General features: G+C 36.9%; 1 protein-coding gene across 1 annotated transcript in view; it reads right to left on the bottom strand.

Moving 5' to 3' along the window:
• LOC128019522 (von Willebrand factor A domain-containing protein 8) overlaps positions 1 to 22068 on the bottom strand; it is a 74417-nt gene that overhangs the window by 7880 nt on the left and 44469 nt on the right. The window contains exons 34-42 of the mRNA XM_052605539.1: positions 21267 to 21421; positions 20686 to 20878; positions 20523 to 20604; positions 19478 to 19682; positions 9862 to 9970; positions 9421 to 9577; positions 6307 to 6415; positions 2577 to 2702; positions 1545 to 1703 (exon numbers count right to left, since the gene is read on the bottom strand). Coding sequence (XP_052461499.1) covers positions 1545 to 1703; positions 2577 to 2702; positions 6307 to 6415; positions 9421 to 9577; positions 9862 to 9970; positions 19478 to 19682; positions 20523 to 20604; positions 20686 to 20878; positions 21267 to 21421 — 1295 coding nt within the window. The remainder of the gene's footprint in view (positions 1 to 1544; positions 1704 to 2576; positions 2703 to 6306; positions 6416 to 9420; positions 9578 to 9861; positions 9971 to 19477; positions 19683 to 20522; positions 20605 to 20685; positions 20879 to 21266; positions 21422 to 22068) is intronic.

Genomic DNA, 22068 nt, shown 5'->3' with positions numbered 1-22068 from the left:
ATTTTAGTTTAAACTGGTCCCAACCTGACTAGCTGAAAAAAAGAAAAGAAAAAGAAGATATATATATATACATACCCTGACAGCAAGCAGTGTCTGGGTAGCCTATGCATGATTGTGTGAATATTTCTGAGTGGCAAAAGATTTTGTGAGAGGGCTGTGTGTTACCGTGTCTCATACGACTCGAAATAATAAACCACAAAGTTAACAAAACAATGCACTCCACTGAGCTGAGCAAGCACTTATTTACTGTCTTCACGTGCTATTAGAAACTTCCTTTTTCCCATTTATGAAGTCATGATTACGAGCTCGTTGCATTCTTTTCTGTTAAAAATAACAGTGGACACTGGTTTCTGAATGCTGATGATTAGCCTAAATAATTTGATCGGGAGCATCCCCTCCTGTGACCCATGATTTGTCTGTATGTGTATTCAGAGACAGTGAGCAACGGACTTTCATAATAATAAAAAAAAACATTAACTTGCGATAATTATCGGCGTTAATCAATTAATTCGTTAACACGATAAAAATGCGTTAACTTGCCCAGCCCTAATATATATATATATATATATATATATATATATATATATATATATATATATATATATATATATGTTGCAAAGCTAATAGCAATTCTAAAAAGCACAAAATAAATCACATGCATTAATACGGAATGAAATACTCAATTTAATTGGGCCTGAATTGTTTTAAGATTACATTTTCCATTATTTGTTTTTTTTGTAATGCATTAAATTGATCAAAAGTGACAGTAAAGATACTTTTAAAGTAACAAGATGTCTATTTCAAATAAATGCTGTTGTTTTGAGATATTCAACACAAGAATCATTAATAAAATCGGACCCACTTTATATTAAGTGGCCTTAACTACTATGTACTTACATTTTAATTAATAATTTAGTACAATGTACTTATTGTGTACATACATGTTTTTACATTGTACTTATGTATATAAAAAAACTACATGTAATTACATCTGTATTTAATTTCTGTAATTACATTTATAATTACACCAATGACCCATACTTTACACCTTAACCCCCCTTAAACTTACCCATACTACCAACCCTCTCCCTAACCTTACCCCTATCCCACCTCAATAGCAGCAAAAGTGTTTTACAACACAATATGAGCACAATAAGTACATTGTACTTATTTATTTATGTAAATACACAGTAGTTAAGGCCACCTAATATAAAGTGGGACCAAAAAATCTGTCAAGGTTTGATCAAAAATATTACACAGTACAAATGTTTTCAACAATAATAAGAAGAAATGTTTCTTGGGGGCAGTAAAATCAGTATATTAGATTTTAAAATATAGTCAAATACAAAAGTTATCATCATAATATTTCTGCTTTTATTGTATCAATGAAATGCAACCTTGGTGAGGATTAAACCTTTCATCCAAAACATCACAAAATCCTACTGACCTCAAACTTTTGAACTTATTTGATTGCTTGTGTCCACTATCTTGGATGGATTTTTTCTCTCAAGCCTGAAAAACGTTGACTGATTGTCAAATCTCACCTTAAACTTGTGCTCGTAGTTCTCAAGGGCCTCCATCACCATACACACGGCCTCCATGGAGCGCTCCAGACGGCCGTCCACGCCATTAAAGCGATACATGCTGCCAGAAACATCTGCTAGCAGACGTAAACGCTTCGGCTTCTGCTGAGGAGTCCCCAACTACAGCCAGACCAGAGGAAAAACACATAAATCATCCACACATCCAGACTCAAATGACCAGACAAATATTTAATTAGGAAAATCGTTTACAGTCACCGTGTGGTGGCTTTAATTGCAGCATTTTGCTTGCCAGGACTGAGGTTTTTAATGGATTATACAGGAGCCACATAATATATTGAAGTTATTACAATCAATTCAGAAAGCAGATTTTAAATGAGGGCTTATGGGAAACTCTAAATATTATGTGACCTTCTTGCTGTGACAGTCTGTTAAACTGGCATTCATGATTACCAGAAGAAGAAACAACATGCATAAAAGGAAGAAAATTGTTAGTCAAACATCAGGAAATCTAATAAATAATAATGCTACATCTAGTTCACCTGGAAAATAACATTCAGACAGTATTTGTTCACCTTGTGAAAACAAAGTGTGTGAACTTAACGTTTTTTTTAAATGTCTGCAAACGTATGGTATTTTTATGCTTCGGTACATTCAAAAATATGACATACAGCACCTTTAAACTATTGGAAAAAAGAGAAAAACTATATTTTGTTTCATGTAGTCTAACAATGTAGTAAACTAAAATAAAAGAAACATAATACTATATATATATATATATATATATATACACACACACACATACACACACACACACATAACATAAATAATTATTCTAAATGAACACAGGAATGAATCATTTACAATGAGATTAGTAACAACAATAAAACATGCAAAAATAATTAAAAGAAAAGTGAATTTTCATGTTGTGCCAACTGTTTATGTGAGAAACAGATGAAAATCTAAGTGGTTATTTGCTGAAAATGAGAGACTTTGTGTTGATGTGTGTTTGTATTGTCGTATGTGAGCCCTCACCTCTGGCTCCAGCTCTCCTCTGCGTTTATAAATGGCTTTCTCTCCTGTCAGGCCATCAATGATCTTAGCATCGTCCAGCTCGCCCAAAGCCTGGTTCCTCAGCCACTGCCTCTCCTTCCCTTTAGCCTGAAACACAAACACCAAGATTACTAAAAGCTTGAAAGTATTTTTTATTAATCAGTGTTGACAAATGGAACGTTATTGTAGTGTTACTGCAGAATGTAAGTAATATTGAATTTTTCAATCTCAGTTGAGAGCTAGCATGCTAATCTCAGTCATGACCATGACCCCCAGCGGGTCCTTGACCTCCTCGGCTTCAAACATGGATCCAAATATCAACAAACACCCATAGAAGCACTTCCACATGTGGCTCTCATTATATGAGCGAGCATGTCAGATCTCCATGAAGAACAATGAACCAACACTAATCATCACTCCACACACACACACACACACACACACACACACACACACATGAACACAAGCACGTACGAAAACAGTCATGCAAGCACACAGACACATTCACAGACATACACCTATTATTAATCTAGGTAATAACGAAAGCACCACATACACTCTTGCAAAAGTTTCAGACAGAAGTGTGAAGTAATAAAGAGTCATGAGGTGAAGAAACAGCACAGATGCTGACTGATTGGATGAGATCACCTGCTTTATTCTGTGTCACATCTCAAGCCTGTGTTAGAAGGAGCTCTAATGCTCCATTTCCACACAACTTCTGGCATTACTTCCACTGACTTCAGACCTGAACGATGACAGAACTGACTGTGTTACAATAACCTGCCCACAAACAAACACTGCACATAGAGGCTTCCATGTATGACACATATTCCCAACTTTCTTTATCAGCCCAACTCTTTTGACCTAACATATCCACTTGAGATTTTAAGTTAATATAATAAGTCAACAACAACAACATTAGGTTGGTTGAAAACTCTACTATTACTCCAAGATTTTGAAAATAATAATAATACAGAAATGAGTGGATGTTTCTAACCTCTGGCTGTTGGTGTATGTGTCACTACCTTTACAGGAGCAAATGAACAGGTAGTGGCCTAATTACTATCTGGAACAGGCCCAAGCTGTGAACAGAGGGTGAGGTGGAGGTTACGCTCTTCTCAGGACAGAAGCAGTGCAGAGCGATGTCAGTTGGCTCATCTGGACCACACAGTATAGGGAACCCAAACGAGCACTCAGCTCAGAGTGTGCACAGATCTCAGATCAGATCGGGCCGCCGCTGCTTGCGTTCTACAACATGGACGGAGAAACCAGCGGGTCTTCAATCAGCATTTTCTGAGAAACTCCACCCATGTTCCAGTACTCCGTCCACCCACACCCAAACAAATAAGATCAGACGCTCTACCGGACATCCTTCCATACAGAATGACGACTGCATGGGTCCATATCAACAGACCAATCGGAGAACAGGGCGCCTAATAATAATAACAGCACATGTTCTTTTGGAGTAACAGGATACTGACTCTCGTGAGCTGGCTGAAAAGCTAAAGGAAAACTATTTGTGAGGTTGTGTGTGGCTTCATGTCTGCACATAGACAAGCTAGAGCTTGCACTAATACTCATTTAGACCAATTATATATATACAGTATATATATATATATATATATATATATATATATATACACACAATGCCTCCATAAGTATTGGAACAGTAAAGACAAAATGAGGAGTCAAGACATTTGCAAATATGATTAAAAGATGAATACGAGCCAAAACAGATTGTCACATTTTATTATTAGCTGTTTCAAAACATTCAAGTTTTACCAAATAAAAATGACAGCACTTTTCAGGTTTCATTGCCCATTCTGATGAGAGCATAATAATTGGGACAGCTGAACTTAAAGCAAATGTAAAAGTTTAAAAGCTAATATTTAGTTGCGAATCCCTTGCATGCAATGACAGCAGTGAGTTTGCCACCCATAGACATCCCCAAATTCTTGGTTTCATCCATTGAAATGCTTTTCCAAGCCTTTAATACAGCATTTCTACTGTTGCTTGTTTTGGGAAGTTTCTGCATTTAGACTCCTCTCCTCTTTAGCTGGTGAAATTCATCTTCAATAGGATTTAAATCTGGAGACTGATTGGGCCAATCTCAGACCTTTCATTTCTTTGCCCTGATAAACTCGACTTGACTGAACTTGCAGGATGTTTCTGTCATTTTCCTGTTGCAATATGAAGCACTTTCTGATGAGTCTTGTGGCATTTTCATGAACATTGGTAGCCAAGATGTTTTTGTAAACATCTGCATTCATTCTGCTATCACCATCATTTGTTGAGTCCTGCCCATGTCATGACACCACCTCCACCATGCTTCACAGATGAGGTTGTATGCTTAGGATCATTTGCACTTCTTTTTTCTCCACACTTTTGCGTTCCCAATAATAGATAACCTTCGTCTCATCTGTCCATGAAACTCTATTCCAAAACTCTACTGGCTCAACTTAGTTCTTTTTTGCAAACTCTAATCTTGCCTTTCTGTGTTTGCTGCTGATCATAGGTTTGTTTCTTGCTGTGTAGCCTCTGTAATTCTGCCGTGTAGGTCTCCTGCGGACAGTAGATTGTCAGACAATCACTCCAGCTTTCTGGAGGTTGTTGGTGATTTTCCAGACACTTATTTTAGGGTTCTTTTTCACATCTTTTATGATTTTGTCATCACCAGCTGTTGTTTTTTTCTCAGCTGACCAGGTCGTTTTAATTCCCATCTGTTGATTTCTCCATGCCCCTTGTTTTTTATATAGTTAATTTAGTTGTTTGATAATTGAGTTCCTCTTTTCTTTTAGCATCCAAAACGCTTGCTTGTCTCTCAAGAGTCAGCTCCCTCATCTTCATCCTGGTTTGCGTGTCGTCATCAAATGCAAGACTCAGAATGCAGAAGCAATGGCTATAACTGATACATCACATTCCCTGCTTTTAATATCTGAACAATTAATGCAACAGGACATAGCTGATCACTTAGAAAAACCTATGAGTCAACTCTCCCAATTCTTATGCTTACGTCATCTAAAAGTGCTGATCTTAGTTGGTAAAACAATTGTGCCTTTACTGTCCCAATACTTATGGAAGGCACTGTATATATCCTACGAGTGTGATATTGCGTTTATACAACAGTGTGATGGGACAAGTGTGTAAAAGAATAAGGAACAACAACAGAGTGTCTTTAAAATCCCTCTTTTGCATAGAACTACTTCCTTCCGCCACAGATTCAAATCACAGTTTGACAGTTAAACAGCTGATCTCAAGCCTCCTAAGTTGAAAACATCACAATGAAAGTTGAAAACGAAGTAATGTTGAGTTGCTTCATTGAAAGCTTGTTGTATTACTGCATTATGAGTATTATGACAGAGACGGACTGAGCTAGTGTGATTGCCTGCATCTGATACAGCATTCATTCTTCAGCTCAATCTCATATTCACAATAAAACATTAGTTTGAATGACCTCTGAGGAAAGCGATATCTTTGTCGTACTGTCCTTTCATCTGTTAAGGGTGATTTCTGATGACAGCGCTGCTCACATAATTTGTTAACTAAGACTCACAAGCTGTTGTTGAAAGCAAAAATAACCTGAATTATAAAAATAACACTGTTTCAGTCTCTTTCAATATAAAATTCTTTACTGCTGACTACTGCGAGTACTAGCATGATAATGTTTGGGAATCGCTGGACTAGTCAATGCAAACCCTGAAGAGGTGTTTACCTGCAGACTGTCCAGAATGATGCGGAGCGACTGGACCTGTCGTCTGACCGCTCCTGAGAAACGCTCATACGTGGTGGCGTCATACTCACTCATCTCAATTTCTTTGAGCCTGAAATAAAAAGGGAACACATTAAACACAGAAACACAATCTGTAGCTTACAGTTACTAACTGTGCAAGGGTTGTTTTTCATGTCCGTGGGTTGAAGCAACACCAATAAGGTGATATTAAGCAACTGGAATGTGAATTTAACTGGGGGATCCCCGACGAAAAACTTTAACCATTCGCATTCTTCTAGCATCTTGGCTTTGAGTTTTATACTGGTAAGAGCTATTAACAATTTCTTCAGAAAATCTCTTTTCATTAGGGTTCTTGCCCTGAGGTGTTTAAACTTGTGAACAATGTGTATGAAGTCTTTAAGGAGTGTTCTGGGTCAGGAAGATTCAAGAGGAAATTGATCAACAGGTTCTGTCAAGAAAGAGAATAATGCACACTTGAGAGTAGGAGGTGTAGGATAAACATTTCTCTCAGGGCAAGTCCCTACAGCTCCATGACATGCACCACACACACACACACACACGCGCACAACAAACACCTACAGTACGTTCTTTAAAGCCCAGTCAGCCTCGTCCGTGTGAGTATAAGAGCTTTGCCAGGTCACTAGTCACCCACGAGGATCTCTGCATGAATGTCCAGCTCACATTTTACATACATAAATATAAATAGATATAAATATAGAGGAAAAAAAACTTTGAAAAAAAAAATTCAGTGGTTCTCAAACTTTCAAAGGCCTCTAGATGTCCAATATAATATTTAAAAAGCATCCTCTCTCTCGCTCCCATTTGAGCTAAGATATTACCTTTAATGAATCCTAACATTAAAATATTAAGATATTTTCTTTTGGAATTATAGCAAATAAAGGGGGAAATCATTTTTTAGTGTCTCATTTTATATTATAATTCGATTATTTTAAAATATTAATAATAATTTATTAATTTAACTACTTTTAAGCGCTAGTGGGTCCCTCAGTCTTGTATTGTAAGGACACACACACACACACACACACACACACACACACACACACACACACACACACACACATATATATATATATATATATATATATATATATATATATATATATATATATATATATATATATTTCTAAAATTTTTAGTTTTCCTGCTTTAATGAGCCTGGACATTTTTCCTTTCCTTTCTTTTCCTTTACGTCCCCATAATTGAATAATATATTGTTTATACTTTAATTTTATATTATATCTTTTTTTTTTTGCATTTCACATTTTGCATTAAAATAATGATAATTAGGAGGGGTTAAGCTTAATTTTATTATTTTTTCTTGAGGATAACATCTGTAATCTGACAAACTGTGCCAGAACTGCAAATAAAAATTATTGTTTTCAAATAGGTTGAACAACCATTGGTTGGGAAAGCCAAAGCCACTGTATATAAATTACATATATATATATATATATATATATATATATATATATATACATATATATATATATATATATATATATATATATATATGCGTGTGTGTGTGTGTGTGTGTTAGAGAGGCATTTGATGTCATGAAACAAGAAACAAGAGTGTGAAGAGTGTCTAGACTGTAGCGTCACACAGATCTCAGGTACGCTCACACACTGACACTATCAGGCATGAGATCAGACCAGACAGCATGATCTGAAGCCCCATCTCAAAATACTGTCACACTGTGTTGTTTCCTTTCAGACGAAATCATCCCTCACCTCTCCAGCAGTACCGAGATCAAAAAGAAAATAGTGCCACTAGATTGATTCTGTTCTACAACATAATGCAGCACATAAGGAGCGCACTCTTCTAGCTCATGGTATTATCATTCTCCTTCTTCCAGCTGTGCTTCTCTTTCTCTCTCTCACACACACAGGCTGTGGGTTTCCTGTCTGGCCTCTGAAGCTCACATTCTTTGCACAGTGCTATTGGAGAGAGGACAGACTGCTGCTTCTATTTTCTCCTGAATTCCAAACCTGTCCACAGAGCGGAGATGGAGAGAGAGCTGACCAGCGTGGCCATGGCATGAATGAGAGTGAAAAGTGCTTTAATGCTTTCATTCAGCAAGGATTGCTATAATTTGGTAAAAAAAAAAAAATGGTATAATTTAAAATGTTAAAGAAGATTTCAATTTCACATAATGGTGTTCTTTTGAACATTCTATTCATGAAGCAATCCTGAAAAAAATAATTGATCACGGTTTCCACAAATATATTAAACAGTTTTCAACACTGATAATAATAACAAATGTTTCTTGAGAAGCAAATCAGTATACTAGAATGATTTCTGAAGGATCATGTGACACTGAAGACTGGAGTAATGATGCTTTTCTTATATATTATAGTTCAGCAATATTGAAAAATTTGTTTTCCAAATTAATGGTGGTTTGTCGGGTGTAACACACACTTGCAAAAAAGGTAAAAAAAAAGTTTCTCTTCCTGTGGAAACCCCTGACAGAAGCCATCTCTGCTGAGAATGAAATATTGTGAATGTGACAGATAGCATGCAGATCACAAAAATGTGCAGCACAAAGAGGACAAACTATCTGAGAGAAAATGAATTCAATAGCGTTAAGCATTACTATGGATTTTCTTATTCATATTCTTCACTTACCTAGTGTTTGTCCTCTCCTAATATTATTCAAGGTTAACTGAATCAAAAACAAAAACTTGAGCATTTCTGTACTCTCAGGTAAAAAAAAAAAGGTTTTAATTACTATAACAACCATCATGCATCAGTTGTTGTTTTTTTCCACTGAGCTCAATGCAATGCATTATGGGATTGCATTTTTATCAAAGGATATATTCATTCCTATTGCATATACTGCATACTCAGGCAGCTCAGTACATTATAAAACAGCCTCACACAAAAATATATTCATATGCTATTAAAAGGACAGAGTGTTTCTGAGCTTTGTTGAGTGAGCACTGCAGAATAGCTAGAGATTAACAAGCACTCAGAGCAGAGGGTAAAGGTCACACAGGGTCAAGTGTAGGCTTTTTGGAGAAAGCTGTGAGGGTTGGAACTGAGTGAGTGATGAATGAGAGAGACAGATGGGTGTACCTCTGCTTAAAAGCCTTCTCCCCCATCTCCCGTGCTGCTCTCTTCACCTCATCGGGCACAGCGTCTTTCTCCGCCTGAGAAATCTGGTAAACTTTGTGTCCAGCATCCAGACGATAAGGGCCTCCCTTCCCTCCAAGACCCGCTGTATCTCTGCCTCCTACACAAACATACACGGATTATGTTGAGTTGCAATGTGAGTGATGTACTTTTTGATGAATGATGGAAGCAAATGCAAATGCAAAAAAAAAAACCTACTTGTGGAGACTTAAAAACTCAAGGTTCATATAAATATTCTTAAAGGAGTGTGATACTCATTATTATGATGAACTTAGATTCTACAGGTCTGTATTTTTATTTAATTTTTTTGGAATTCAAGGTGGAAAAACAAGTTTTGGGATTGACCTTTTGATTCACAGTGCAATGGGATGTGATTTACTGTACCTGTGCCTCCAGCCCACTGGTTCCCCCCTACATGAGGGGCATTTTTGGGGTCAATCTTGCCGTGTTTGGGGGAGCTGACATCTAGGCCACTTTCTCTCTGAATGGTGATCTGAAATCAAAAGATGCTTTCAAAACCAGATCTTTGTTGAAATATTATATACATTTGTTCTTCATCTTATTGCTAAAGCAATGAGAAAACTGGCATATGAGACACACAACAAGTCAAATGGTTATATACCAAATTCAGGATAGATTTACCTATCTAGAGACATCTACAAAGGAAGTGCCCCATTTCCAAGGAAAAGGTGTGCTTCCACTGACTTTTTAATAAGTCAAAAATGTATTTATTCTGGAATCACAATCACAGGAAACAATGGATCATGTCTGAAAACTGAATGTTGATTCTCATGCAGAGCTGGCAGGACACAAGCCGCAAACTGACTAACAATACCAACGTTTGTTTCCCTTTACATTTTAAATGATAGAACTCCAGGAAGATGGAAGGAAAACATCTAAGTGGAGCACAAAAATGCTAAATCATAGATAGTTATCACATGATACATCACACTTTGAAGTGTGATTGTGTCTTTAGGAGAGATAGCAACACAGCTGGACTCTTTTAATGATGGACTGTGAGAAAACAGAGACTTAGGGTTCCAGAATGTTCCTTTGCCTCCTACTAATATAAAGGCCATTTCTCATTATGCAATGATCATGCATGCTTTGACCAGGCAAGGTCATGACAGGTCAACAAACGTGTAGTCACTTAGCTTTTTATGACACTTCCTGTTTTAAACTGCACACTGAAAGGAAGTACACTTGTAGGGGATGGGTAGAAATGTTTTGCCAAGTCACACTGAAAGGAACAGTTAAAATAAACAGAGCATTTGGAACAAGCAAGAGGAAAGTTGTGCCCTGTGTGAAATCTTGAAATGCTTTAAACTTTAATCAGTCACCCTCATGACATTTCAAAACTGTATGACTGATGTTATTATTATTTTTAACTAATTGCAGAAAAATGCAGGAGAATTGAGATAGAAACAGGAACTTATATAATAGAGCGCAAACTCTGCAGACCCTCATGACTTTGTGAAATCTCTTAAAATATCAGATAATTTGACCTTTCTATGCCAAGGCAATCCAGGCTGTGGTCAAAATATCCCCTTTTGTGTTCTGCTGAAGAAAGAAAACCAATTCACTGTTGAACAAACTATTGGTGTAAATCCAGCACTCTTTAAATACGTATAATGTCTGTCAGCTTTCCCTTTTAAATAGATCAGAGAGATTACAAGAACCCAATGATAAAGATCACGAGAGTCAGCATCTTCACTTCAAGTCTGCATTTGTTCCAACACAACAAAGACAAATTCCTCCAGTCTAAATATTCAAAGACATAACATCATTTCAAACAGATCATGAGTCCGTGCTACTGTATGTCTGAGTCAGTGTTTGTGTGTGTGTGTGTGTGTGTGTGACTGCTCTTTTAATGCAGGTAGTTAAGAAACTAGAACTTTTCTGTGAGTGTAAGATTATACTAAAAAGCGCTTTTGACACCTACACACACACATATGCCTCAATATGTTATAAGAACATGCATTTTCATCATTTTAAATGTGTGTGTGTGTATTAGGGAGACAGATGGCTTATAGATGCTCAGGATGAACGTGGCTTGTAGAGATGGACTATGTTTGGCAATAACATGTTCAGAAATGCCACACCAGGAAGATGCCAGATGCATTTTAAGACTAAAACTTAAAAACGTAAAAAACTGACAGTCACCACATATAAGCTTTGTTTTAATGTAAATGTAATGTAAAGCTTAATTTTCTGTAAAGCTGCTTGGCAATGATTTGTATGGTAAAAAACGCTTTACAAATAAACTGGAATGGAATTGAACTAGAGAAAATTGATGATTGATAAATCATTTTAGATGTCTGTACAAGACTTGTGCTCTGTATACACTGCCCAACCATTGCATTCTCTGAGATTTGACGTTTTCCTGTGTTTAGTCTGAAGGAGAGGGAAGCACTGGGACAGTGGTGGGAAAAAATGTCACTTCCCATCTCTAGGGAAGACCAGTGACAGTTCTGTTTAAGATGAGGAGGTGTGTGTGTGTGTGTGTGTGTGCAACGTGGCATCAGATTAGCCAGGATTTAACAGAACAAAGATGAGACACACGCACACTATCACAAATCACTATTGACATTACAGACACACAGACAGACATACAGACAGATGGATACCATTGCTGTGTAATCTGACAAATCTTTAACTAGAAAATTTAATGTAATGTTTATGTCTGAGATGAGCATCTGTTTTCAGCATATTCAAACTGATGCAAATGAAATTCGCTGTTCAGCATCACATCATCCGTCTGCAGGCATCTTTGCATGTTCAACACACACTCATCTTGTCAAGTGATGAACACTAAATTCTTTCACCAGTGCTGATGATGCTTTTTCAACTGTTGTGGACTTTGATCTTGAAACCAGATGATGATAAATACATGTGCTGACGATTAATCAGCTCCACTGAATTTGCTTAAAGCGTCAGAACTGGAGATCAGAGTTAGATTTGTTCTGCTAAGATGCACTTGTGTGGCCAAGTGTAAATGGAGCAGTTTTAAAATCTGATAGTTATCTGATCTGAGAAAATGCATGAAGTGACAAGTGTGAAGTGGCCAAAAATATACATGACTATCATACCAAACCAAGTGGCACCTGAAAACTTCATTTTCATCTTTTGTGCTTTTTGGGATCATTGTATCTACACAAGCATTACATTCTGAAAGAATAATGACGCACATCACATCAAAGCAAATGGGTCATCATTGATAAATAGGGCAAGGTAGAAGTGGGGCAAGCCTCTAATTTAAGCTTTTTATACAATTTCACTTAATGCAGAACAATAATGACTTCCAGCTAAAGAGATTATTAAGGCAAATGCTGGCTAGTCATTGACAGTCTGTGCAGTGAGGAAGAAAGGCAGCTGCCTTTAGCTTTGGACACATCCAGTACTGTCCAGTGAGAGATCTGGTGTATTTCATCCAGACATGCGTTCTGGTCCATGTCTTGGAGCAGCGGCCCGGTGCCCTTTCTAGTGGCCCGGTGGGCAGAGCAGTTGCCCAGGCTGGAATGTGAAGAATGCCTGTGTTTTGAGGTTGTTTCTGTAATGAAATGTCCCAGCCTGGCTGCTGAGAGGCAACTGTGTTCACCAGCAGACCCACACAGAGACCAGGACAGTGCAGTCAGACACGCTGTATAGCTGCTGACCACAGGAGGCCCAGCAAGCCCACAATCCCCTTCATTGCATCAGCGCCAAGTTTTCACTTGTACTCACAGGTTTCACAACCCTGCTTTACACACTGCAGTTATAATGACAACAGCAAGATATCAGGAGAACTGTTGTACAGTAAATCAAGAATATGATGCAACTCTTTAGGGGGCAAACAGATAAACACTAGTTTGGACGTCTTAAAATCCAGTATTTGCATGCATGCAATGCATTATTTAAAGAAGAGTTTAGTCTTATTACCAGAATTTTTCCACAAGAATAGTGAATGCAATCCCTTAAAACACCATCTTAAAATAAAAAGCAAATATCAAAACAACAGACAATGACATAATTGCTGCAATGGAAAAAACATTAAATATTTTATAACTAGGGCCGGGACTCGATTAAAAAAATTAATCTAATTAATTAGAGGCTTTGTAATTAATTAATCGAAATTAATCGCATTTTAATCGCATATAAATATTTGACCTGAGAACAGTGAGAAGTAATTTTTTTTTCACATGGATTTATAGTATACCATTGAATAATGACTGAATACATAAGCTTAAGTAACAAAATATTGTTTATTTTTGTTCAACCAAGTCTAGCAGACCAATGCAATTTTTGCCATGATGTGTAGCAATAGCATATTTAGAAACAATTTAGAAATAGTACATTTCAGAAATTCAGGTAGCTTATAGGTGCTGAAACCTTCTGTAAAGTGTTTTTTAAGTAAAACACAATACTGTCAATTACATTCAGAACATTGGAAACACTGACTATTAGAAAACATCTCTCTGTTGCTTCAGAGGCCATAACATACTAAGTCCAACTCTCAATAACCTTGGCCAAAACAATAAAGAGTTCAACATAAACTGTTGCACCAGCAAAATAATACATAGTTCAACATAAAGTGTAAAGTCCATGCTAGCTGCTATATGTTTTGCGTTGAGGTGATACTTGAGTTTTTGTGTAATTAATTAATCTCAATTAACGCGTTAAAGTCCCGGCCCTATTTATAACATTTAAAATGCATTGGATATAATCAGTATCACTGCACAAAATTGTTACTACTACTACTTTCCGTCACTAACACTTGTACATTCAGTCATTTTAGGATGCAAAATAAAATAAAATAAATAAAAATCCCATAAATTCCCAGTGGGACGATTTAGGCTGTATATTAAGTGACCATTTGCTAATGTCTATGTATGCATTTATGGACTTTGTTTTACAAATATCTATTTAGCTTTTATTCATTTTAGTTTTAGTAATTTTAGTACATAAACTAAATTAAAATTTAAAATGATAAAGTTTATGCTTTTAATATTCTGTTTTGCTAATGCTGTTTTATTTATGTTTTTCTTTTATAATTAAACTGAAATGGGCTTTATTAATATAGTCAACACATACACACACCTGTGAACACACATCAGTTCAGTTAACTAAAGTTGTGACATTGCTCAGCAATCATAAACCACTAAACTTCATCTTTTGCAAAACAAAACTCTCTGACAAGTTCTTCCTCGTCTTGCAATCATTAGGAATATCATATAACCTAATCTCATTTAAAACAGGACCAAAGATCAGAAGAGGAGGTGCTTCTTTAAATATTTGAGTGTGTAAAAAAAGCAGTAAAATCATGTTGTAAATTCAAGCAGTAATTGAAAAGAAAGCTGCACCTTTGCTTCCTTCATTTACGGAGTAGGTTAAAATGCTCAGACTACATAAAACTCTGCCTGGTGATGAGGTGATGAGAAAGTCTGTGTTACAGAGATGACACCGAGGCATCAGCATCAAGAGGTGACTGCTCATGTAACTCTGAATATCATACCTCACGCAAACACACATATCACACACACCTTACATGGTGAGAGCCACATCTAGTCTTCACTCCAATCTACAGTTCTGAATGCATATGCTTTATACTTTTGTAAAAAAAATAAATAATAATAATTACAATGTTAATGGCTAGTTGCCATTTTAATAAAATAAAAAAATATATATTTTTTTTATGGCTAGTTGCATCAAAAAAATTGGTAATTTATTTACACAATCCTTTTAGATCTTCTCTCTAACCCTTAAAATTAAACCGGCTGTTTTACTACCGTCCCTTTAAGACTTCTTTGCTAATTACAGTTTTTTCAGCACTGTATTGATATTTTTCAAACATTCTGGTCAAGTGTTTTTCTTTTTCCTTCCTAGACTAGTATTAATCTTTTGCATTTAATTAAGCCTTAATCACATAACGTATACAGACAGAATTTTTATTCACTTTCATTTCCAAGGTATGTATGGGAGCTTGTTTTTTTTTCACAATTCTGGCAATAACAAAAACAAAATTCCAAACCTCTGACATAAGTCTGGGGGGAAAAACAGACGTTCAGGCTGTTTAATTATGGAAAGTTGTGATGTGCTGTTCTCAGATATCGGGGCAAGATGATTGACAACTCTGCATGAAGTCATAATAGAAGTTTAGAAGATGTTTTCCCATACGCTGTCTGTCTACACTGATTGTGTGAGGATCAGTTTATTTGAAGCGACATGATTTTGTAGACCAGGTGTGAACAGATGGCCACCTTCTTAAAGTCACAGCAAACTAAACATCTGTCAAAAAGTCTTACATCACCCGTCAGAAGTTTGGGGTTAGTGAGATTTCTGTAATGTTTTGAAAGAAATATCGGTCTCATGTTATTTGAAGGTCCAATTCTTGCTATTAACAAACCATTAACTATGACTTTTGCCTCAATAAACTCCTAATTTGCTGCTTATTAATAGTTAGTAGGGTAGTTATTAAGTTTAGGTATGGGGTAGGATTAGGGATGTAGAATATGGTCATGCAGAATATGTGCTTTATAAGTACTAATAAACAGACAATGTGTTAATAACAACTAGTTAATGATGACAGTTGGTCCCTTTACTAAAGTGTTAGCAAAATATGTAATGCAAAATTACAGTAAAAATCCCATTCATTTTCTCCATAGAGAATTCGATTTTTAATGATAACATGTAAAACCTTTAAAACAGATCTAACCTGAGCCCAGATGTTTCTGTACATATCTGTTAAAAAAAAAAAAGTTAAAATATATATTTTAATTTGATATACTTTGAATATTTTACAATAAACTTAATGTGTATTTTACACATAATCAATGACTTACATGCAATATTTTATTTATTTTATTATTTCATTGCTGCTTATGATTCGATTACATCATTCATGGAATAAGTGGCTCTTTTATGGAATGACCAGTTCTTTAAAAAGAAGAAAAAAAAAAGTCTTGTACTTTTATGTTCTGAATTTTAAATCGCTTTTGCTCCAAATCGGTGTTTGTTAATCTCAGATCCGGCTGCTTTGATTTATTTCTCAGAATCTTTACTAAAGAGGCCTTTGAAGAAAATGATGGGACAGATTCTTTTGTAATAGGTTGCTGCAAAAGTGGGTGTTCACTGCATTTCTCACCAGACAATGTGTTGGGATGAGGTCAGAGTCATGTAATGAGCGTATCCTGTCTGATGTTTACAATGTGCTTTCAGTTAACGAGCTGAGAGGAATGTGATGTTTCACAGGATGCAGTAATGTGATGGAACTGAAAGCCATGCAGTTGCCAGCTTCGGCTCTTTGATTATGTTTGGACGTGACGGCAGCCACATCAGCAGGAGAAACTGATTCACGGTCAAAGGGCTTCTCATAACTCATGTAAAGAGAACTGGGGGATTGTGGGTAATGCATGAGCTGATTAATACACAGAGGGAGGGTGGAAGACAGAGTCATCTCCTCTGGGAGCAAGAATGCTGCACAATAGACTGAAAGTGTGAGAGAGCTGAGAATATGATGGAGAGAGAGATGAAGGACCAAAGGGGGAGCAGAGGAACGAGACGCTCCAGAGACTGAGAGAATGAGGAGATGGCACAGATCCTGGAGGAGGAGTCTGGGACAGGAATGTTTCCATCACTCTCTACAGTAACAGTTTCAACAGAGAAACTCTCACATTTGAAGACCAGGCCAAATACATGAAAGAACATCTTTAGCACTTAGACTCGGCCAAACCTGAACCGAAATAAAAACCCTGGAGTCACCGCAATCTTCCAAATACAGCTTCCAAAAAGAGGGTTTCACAACATTGCCATAGAAGAACCATTTGGGATTCCAGTCACTTTCAGTGAAAAGTTCTCAAACCCTTTTTTATTTAGTGATATATGAAGAACATTTTAATAACCAAAAGAACTCTTTTCCACTATAAAGAATGTTTTTTTTTAGTGCAATGGAAAGTTTCTCTGGATGTTAAAGGTCTTTCCACGGAGCCATCGTTTTTTTAAGAGTGTGGGGTGAATGCTCACCGTTAACTCATGCAGAACATCATATAACACTGATTAAATGAAGATCTTAAATGAACATCACCATTATGATTATAAAGAAAGTTGCATGCCGGATTCGATTTTTTATGTACTTAAGTAAAAATTTACCAAAAGATATATTTAGCAATTGTATATAGGCTACTTAATTTAATTTTATATTAGCACATATTTTTTTTATAATCCTTCTGCTCAAAATACCTTGGATTTTCTCAAAATAACCACTATATGGAGTCAAGATATATTTGTTGTTGTTGTTATGGACTACTGTATGTTCACTGTGAAGCTTACACTGTGATGCACCTGAGAGAAAAAACTGAGTTGACCATCTGATCTTCACCAGGAAGAAAAAAGTTTTAAAGTGTGTTGTTTTGCAGAACATCACAGTTATATATTATAAGGTATACGTTTTTTTTTTAGGAAAATATAATATTATTTTCAAAATGATTTGTTTTCTTCTCAAACCTTGTGTGTGGCCAAATTCCCCCAGAGGGCATGACCTCCCACTTTGATAATTACTGTAGTTACCATGTTCTGAACATCACATCCTTTCTTTTCCCCCCAGATGAAATCTACATGATTGATGTGTTTGCATCGTCTACATTCAAGCATTTCAGTGGGCTTAAAGGTGCTGTGGGGAACTTTTGTAAAAAAATATTTTTTAAATATTTGTTAAACCTGTCATTATGTCCTGACAGTAGAATATGAGACAGATAATCTGTGAAAAAATCCAGCTCCTCTGGCTCCTCCCAGTGTCCTATTGCCATTTGCAGAAACTCCATCGCTCCCGGTAAAAAACAACCAATCAGAGCTGCGGTCTGTAACTTTGTTTGTGTTCAAAATGTAGAAAAATGTATATAATAAGCGAGTACAGCATGAATCCATTTTCCAAACCGTGTTTTTAGTTTGTTCTGAATCACTAGGGTTCACCTACAATAAGTGTTTATATTCGGACTATTTTAGATTGCTTCGGGGGTACCGCGGCGAAGTAACCCAGTACCTTTGTGATTCTTCATAGACATAAACAGAGAGAAGTAGTTCCGGCTACGATGTCCTTCCGCAAGACGCAAGCAGTTCTGTTTATTAACCGCTAGAGCGTCAAAAGTTCCCTACTGCAGCTTTAAATACATCACTCTTTACAGCAGATTTAGTTCACAAACAACTGATAATTTTGACCTAAATATGACTTTCAGTTACAATAATTAATCCTAAATTTCAACATTTATAACTTAATTTTAACTAGTGTTTTTTTTTTTTTTTGACAGCCGATGCCGATATCATGGAAAGCAGGGGGGTGTTTGTTTGTGTGTGATGTGGAGACTGGGGAGGGGTGGAGGGCGGATCCAAGACACTGTGACCGTTAAAGAAAACCCCAGACCAGCAGCATGATAACACAATCTTGAGTGTCATGATAAACCACATATGGTACTGTGTGTGACACGACTGCATTTAAATGCTGGAGAGTATCGCTTAATAGCTTTTCTTTGAAAATGCAATACAGGAGACACTTTTGAATTATCTCATGACAACAACAAGTACGGACGCCAACAGATTAACCTGTTTGCTGCTATTTTTGATGGAAGAAACACTAGCGACCGCAGACATAAAATGAATATCTTATTTTGCTAATTTAGCAATTTTACAACCTTACCAAAATAAATAAATAAAGTAAAACAACATTTCTTACATAAGTCCGCCACCACGTGGTAAGAAATGCAACTGCATATTTTGAACAGCTCAAGTCCAACAAGTTTGAGACAATTCTGTGTTTTAGGACTAAAATCAAAGTGTGCTATTCCTGCAGTAAAAAAGGAATGGTGAAAACCAAGCAAAAAAAAAAAAACAACAACATAAAAAACTGGCTGAAATTACTTATTTGTCATAAACATAAAGTCACAATAACACAAAGGTCTTTAGGCCCCTTTAAAAAAACTTAATTTTATATGACTCAGACCTGCTCTTAATATGTTTTTTGTAATGCACCTACCTGGACTGGCCTGCCATCTTCCGATCCGATCATGTTCCTCCACTCCAGCAGAGAGCGCTGCAGGTTGTCAAGGCCTGTTTCCCAGAGTCTGACGTAGCCTCCCATGTCCACAGTCACCACTCCACCAGAGCCCAGAGGAGCCATCACTACATCTGTGTCCGAGACTTTTGAGATCCACACAGTGTAGGGAGACACGGAGCTGCTCCTGGACACATCAGCATGACAGACAGTGAGCAGAAGCACTGGAAGACACTCAGCTGCCTTACACAGAGTTACATCAACCCAAATATAAGGCCTGTTACAATACATTTTTAAATCAACAAAAAAAATGAGGGTCAAATGAACATATTAGATCTAGAAGGTGTTAAAGTTTCAGAAGCCAGAGTACAAAATAAGGCAGTCAGGTAAACATTTTAAGTAAACAGTTTGTAAAAATTTTTACATTTATCCAAGATGTAGATGAGTTTGTTTGTTCATCTGAACAGATTTGGAGAAATGTAGCATTACATCACTTGCTCACCAGTGGATGCTCTGCAGTGAATGGGTGCCGTCAGAATGAGAGTCCAAACAGCTGATTTCACAATCATCCACAACGAATCCACACGTTTGTAATAAGCAAACACAGTTGCTTTTGACCAAAATATGAATCCATAAAAATGCTTCCTCCATATCTCCTGTTGTCCTCTCACATCAAAATCCACAATATATTGGTTTAAAACTGTTTTTCCTTGTAAACGGTTCTCGATCTCTGCATATTTCTCTCTTGACTCAGAAAAGACAGCTTTCGCACTGGAGAAAACAATATTGTGGTTAGAGGACTATTTTAACCATTAACTGATGGGATGGAGTGGTGTGGATTATTGTGATGTTTTATCAGATGTTTGGATTCTCATTCTGACGGCACCCATTCACTGCAGAGGATCCACTGGTAACGCTACATTACTCCAAATCTGTTCTACATCCTGTATGGACGCAAGGTGAGTGACGAACATCACTGTCACGATATAATTGATAATGAGTCTAATGAAAGCGTCTGACTCTGTACCTCGGGACTGGGATGTATTTGAGCTTCTTAGAGTTCAGGTCAGTCACTTCCAGGTAAGCAGCAGTCATGGGTGGTGTGACATCTGCTGGGCAATCAAAACCATCATCATCATAAGAAACGCAGCAGTATATTTGTATATGATGTGTACGTGTCAGAGTTTTACCTTTGGGGTAGATCTCAGTCAATGGGACTTGTGTAGGGGGCAGTGCTCGGACCACTTGATTGGCCCCTAACAGACAGACACAGTTGACCCTCTTTGCTGGCCCGGTTCGCTTACTTGTCCCGAAAAACATATCAGGTCCCCGACCTTCTGTTATGGGCGAAGACCTCTTAAAGCTGTATACTTCATTTGGAGACTGTACAAATACAATACAAAACTTGTTATAGGGGTCAATGAGTCTGACAAGAGTATACATGATAATAATAATATTATTTACAAAAATGCACCGTTTAAAACACATGTGCGGAAAAATGAACTCTTTGTGTTGGATTCTTACAGTTTTAAAATTATTTACAGTATACAAATAACCAAAAAATTTTATTATAACGACTCCAAAAATGTCAGTTAAAAGATAATCTAAATCAAATAAATGTGCACTTCAAAAATTCTAAATTAGAAATTCAAACATTTAAATTTCAAAGGAATTGTGCACTTCAATAAGAAATAGATTTGGACACAAAATGCATCATAACACTGATGTATAGAATTAAACTGTATTTTACCACGGCGTGTGTCATACCCACCATGAGGTCTGGGAAGCCCAAGATAACATTAGCATAGGTGCTCGTGTCACAGAGGATGCGGTTGGGAGAGACGATCTTCTGTCCCAGGACAGTGCTGAGGTTCTCATTGGGCAGCTGCTCGTTTGACACCTCCTGAGGAGCTGCGGCTTCCATCCCTGAAGCACAACCACAGTCGGACCATCACTCAGATGATAATGTGTCCCTCACTGCTAAACCCATAAAAGGTTCAGAGTGTTTCTACCATGACCCCAATCCTGCTGAAGGGAACTTTTGATGTCATCAAAAACATGCTCATTTTTTCTGAGTAAACGCTGAAGTGTGTCTGACACTTTAGATGTACCATGCCCACTGAGTATAGTTATTAGTCTATCTTTATGACAGCAACATTCATCTCAATAAGTGATACTGTGAGTTATTAACTGACTTTCTGTTCTTCATGCTCCAGGAACAAGTGCTGAAGGAGAAATAACAAGGGGTACTTCATCAGAAGACGTTTATCTTCCATAAACAGCATTTCATGGGCTTTATAAACAAAAAAGCGGCAATTTATTTCACCTGCTATTTCAGGCCTTTTTAAAACAAATGAGCATTTACCTTTTAACAAATGAGGCGTGCAGGACTTACTGGCTTCATCCATCAGGACCTGCGAGCTTCAGCTCTCCTCTGAATGCATTATTAACTCTGCTTTCATATTATCTACCAAACACTTATAATGAGGAACTAGCTTTTTACATGTTTTTTTTTTTTTTTTTTTTTGTGGCCATGCTGTATTTTCAGCATCATTACTCCAGTATTCAGTGTC

This window comes from Carassius gibelio, chromosome A9 (assembly GCF_023724105.1).
Source record: "Carassius gibelio isolate Cgi1373 ecotype wild population from Czech Republic chromosome A9, carGib1.2-hapl.c, whole genome shotgun sequence".
Classification (NCBI taxonomy): Eukaryota; Metazoa; Chordata; class Actinopteri; order Cypriniformes; family Cyprinidae; genus Carassius; species Carassius gibelio.
This window is presented reverse-complemented; position numbering and strand designations above follow the sequence as displayed.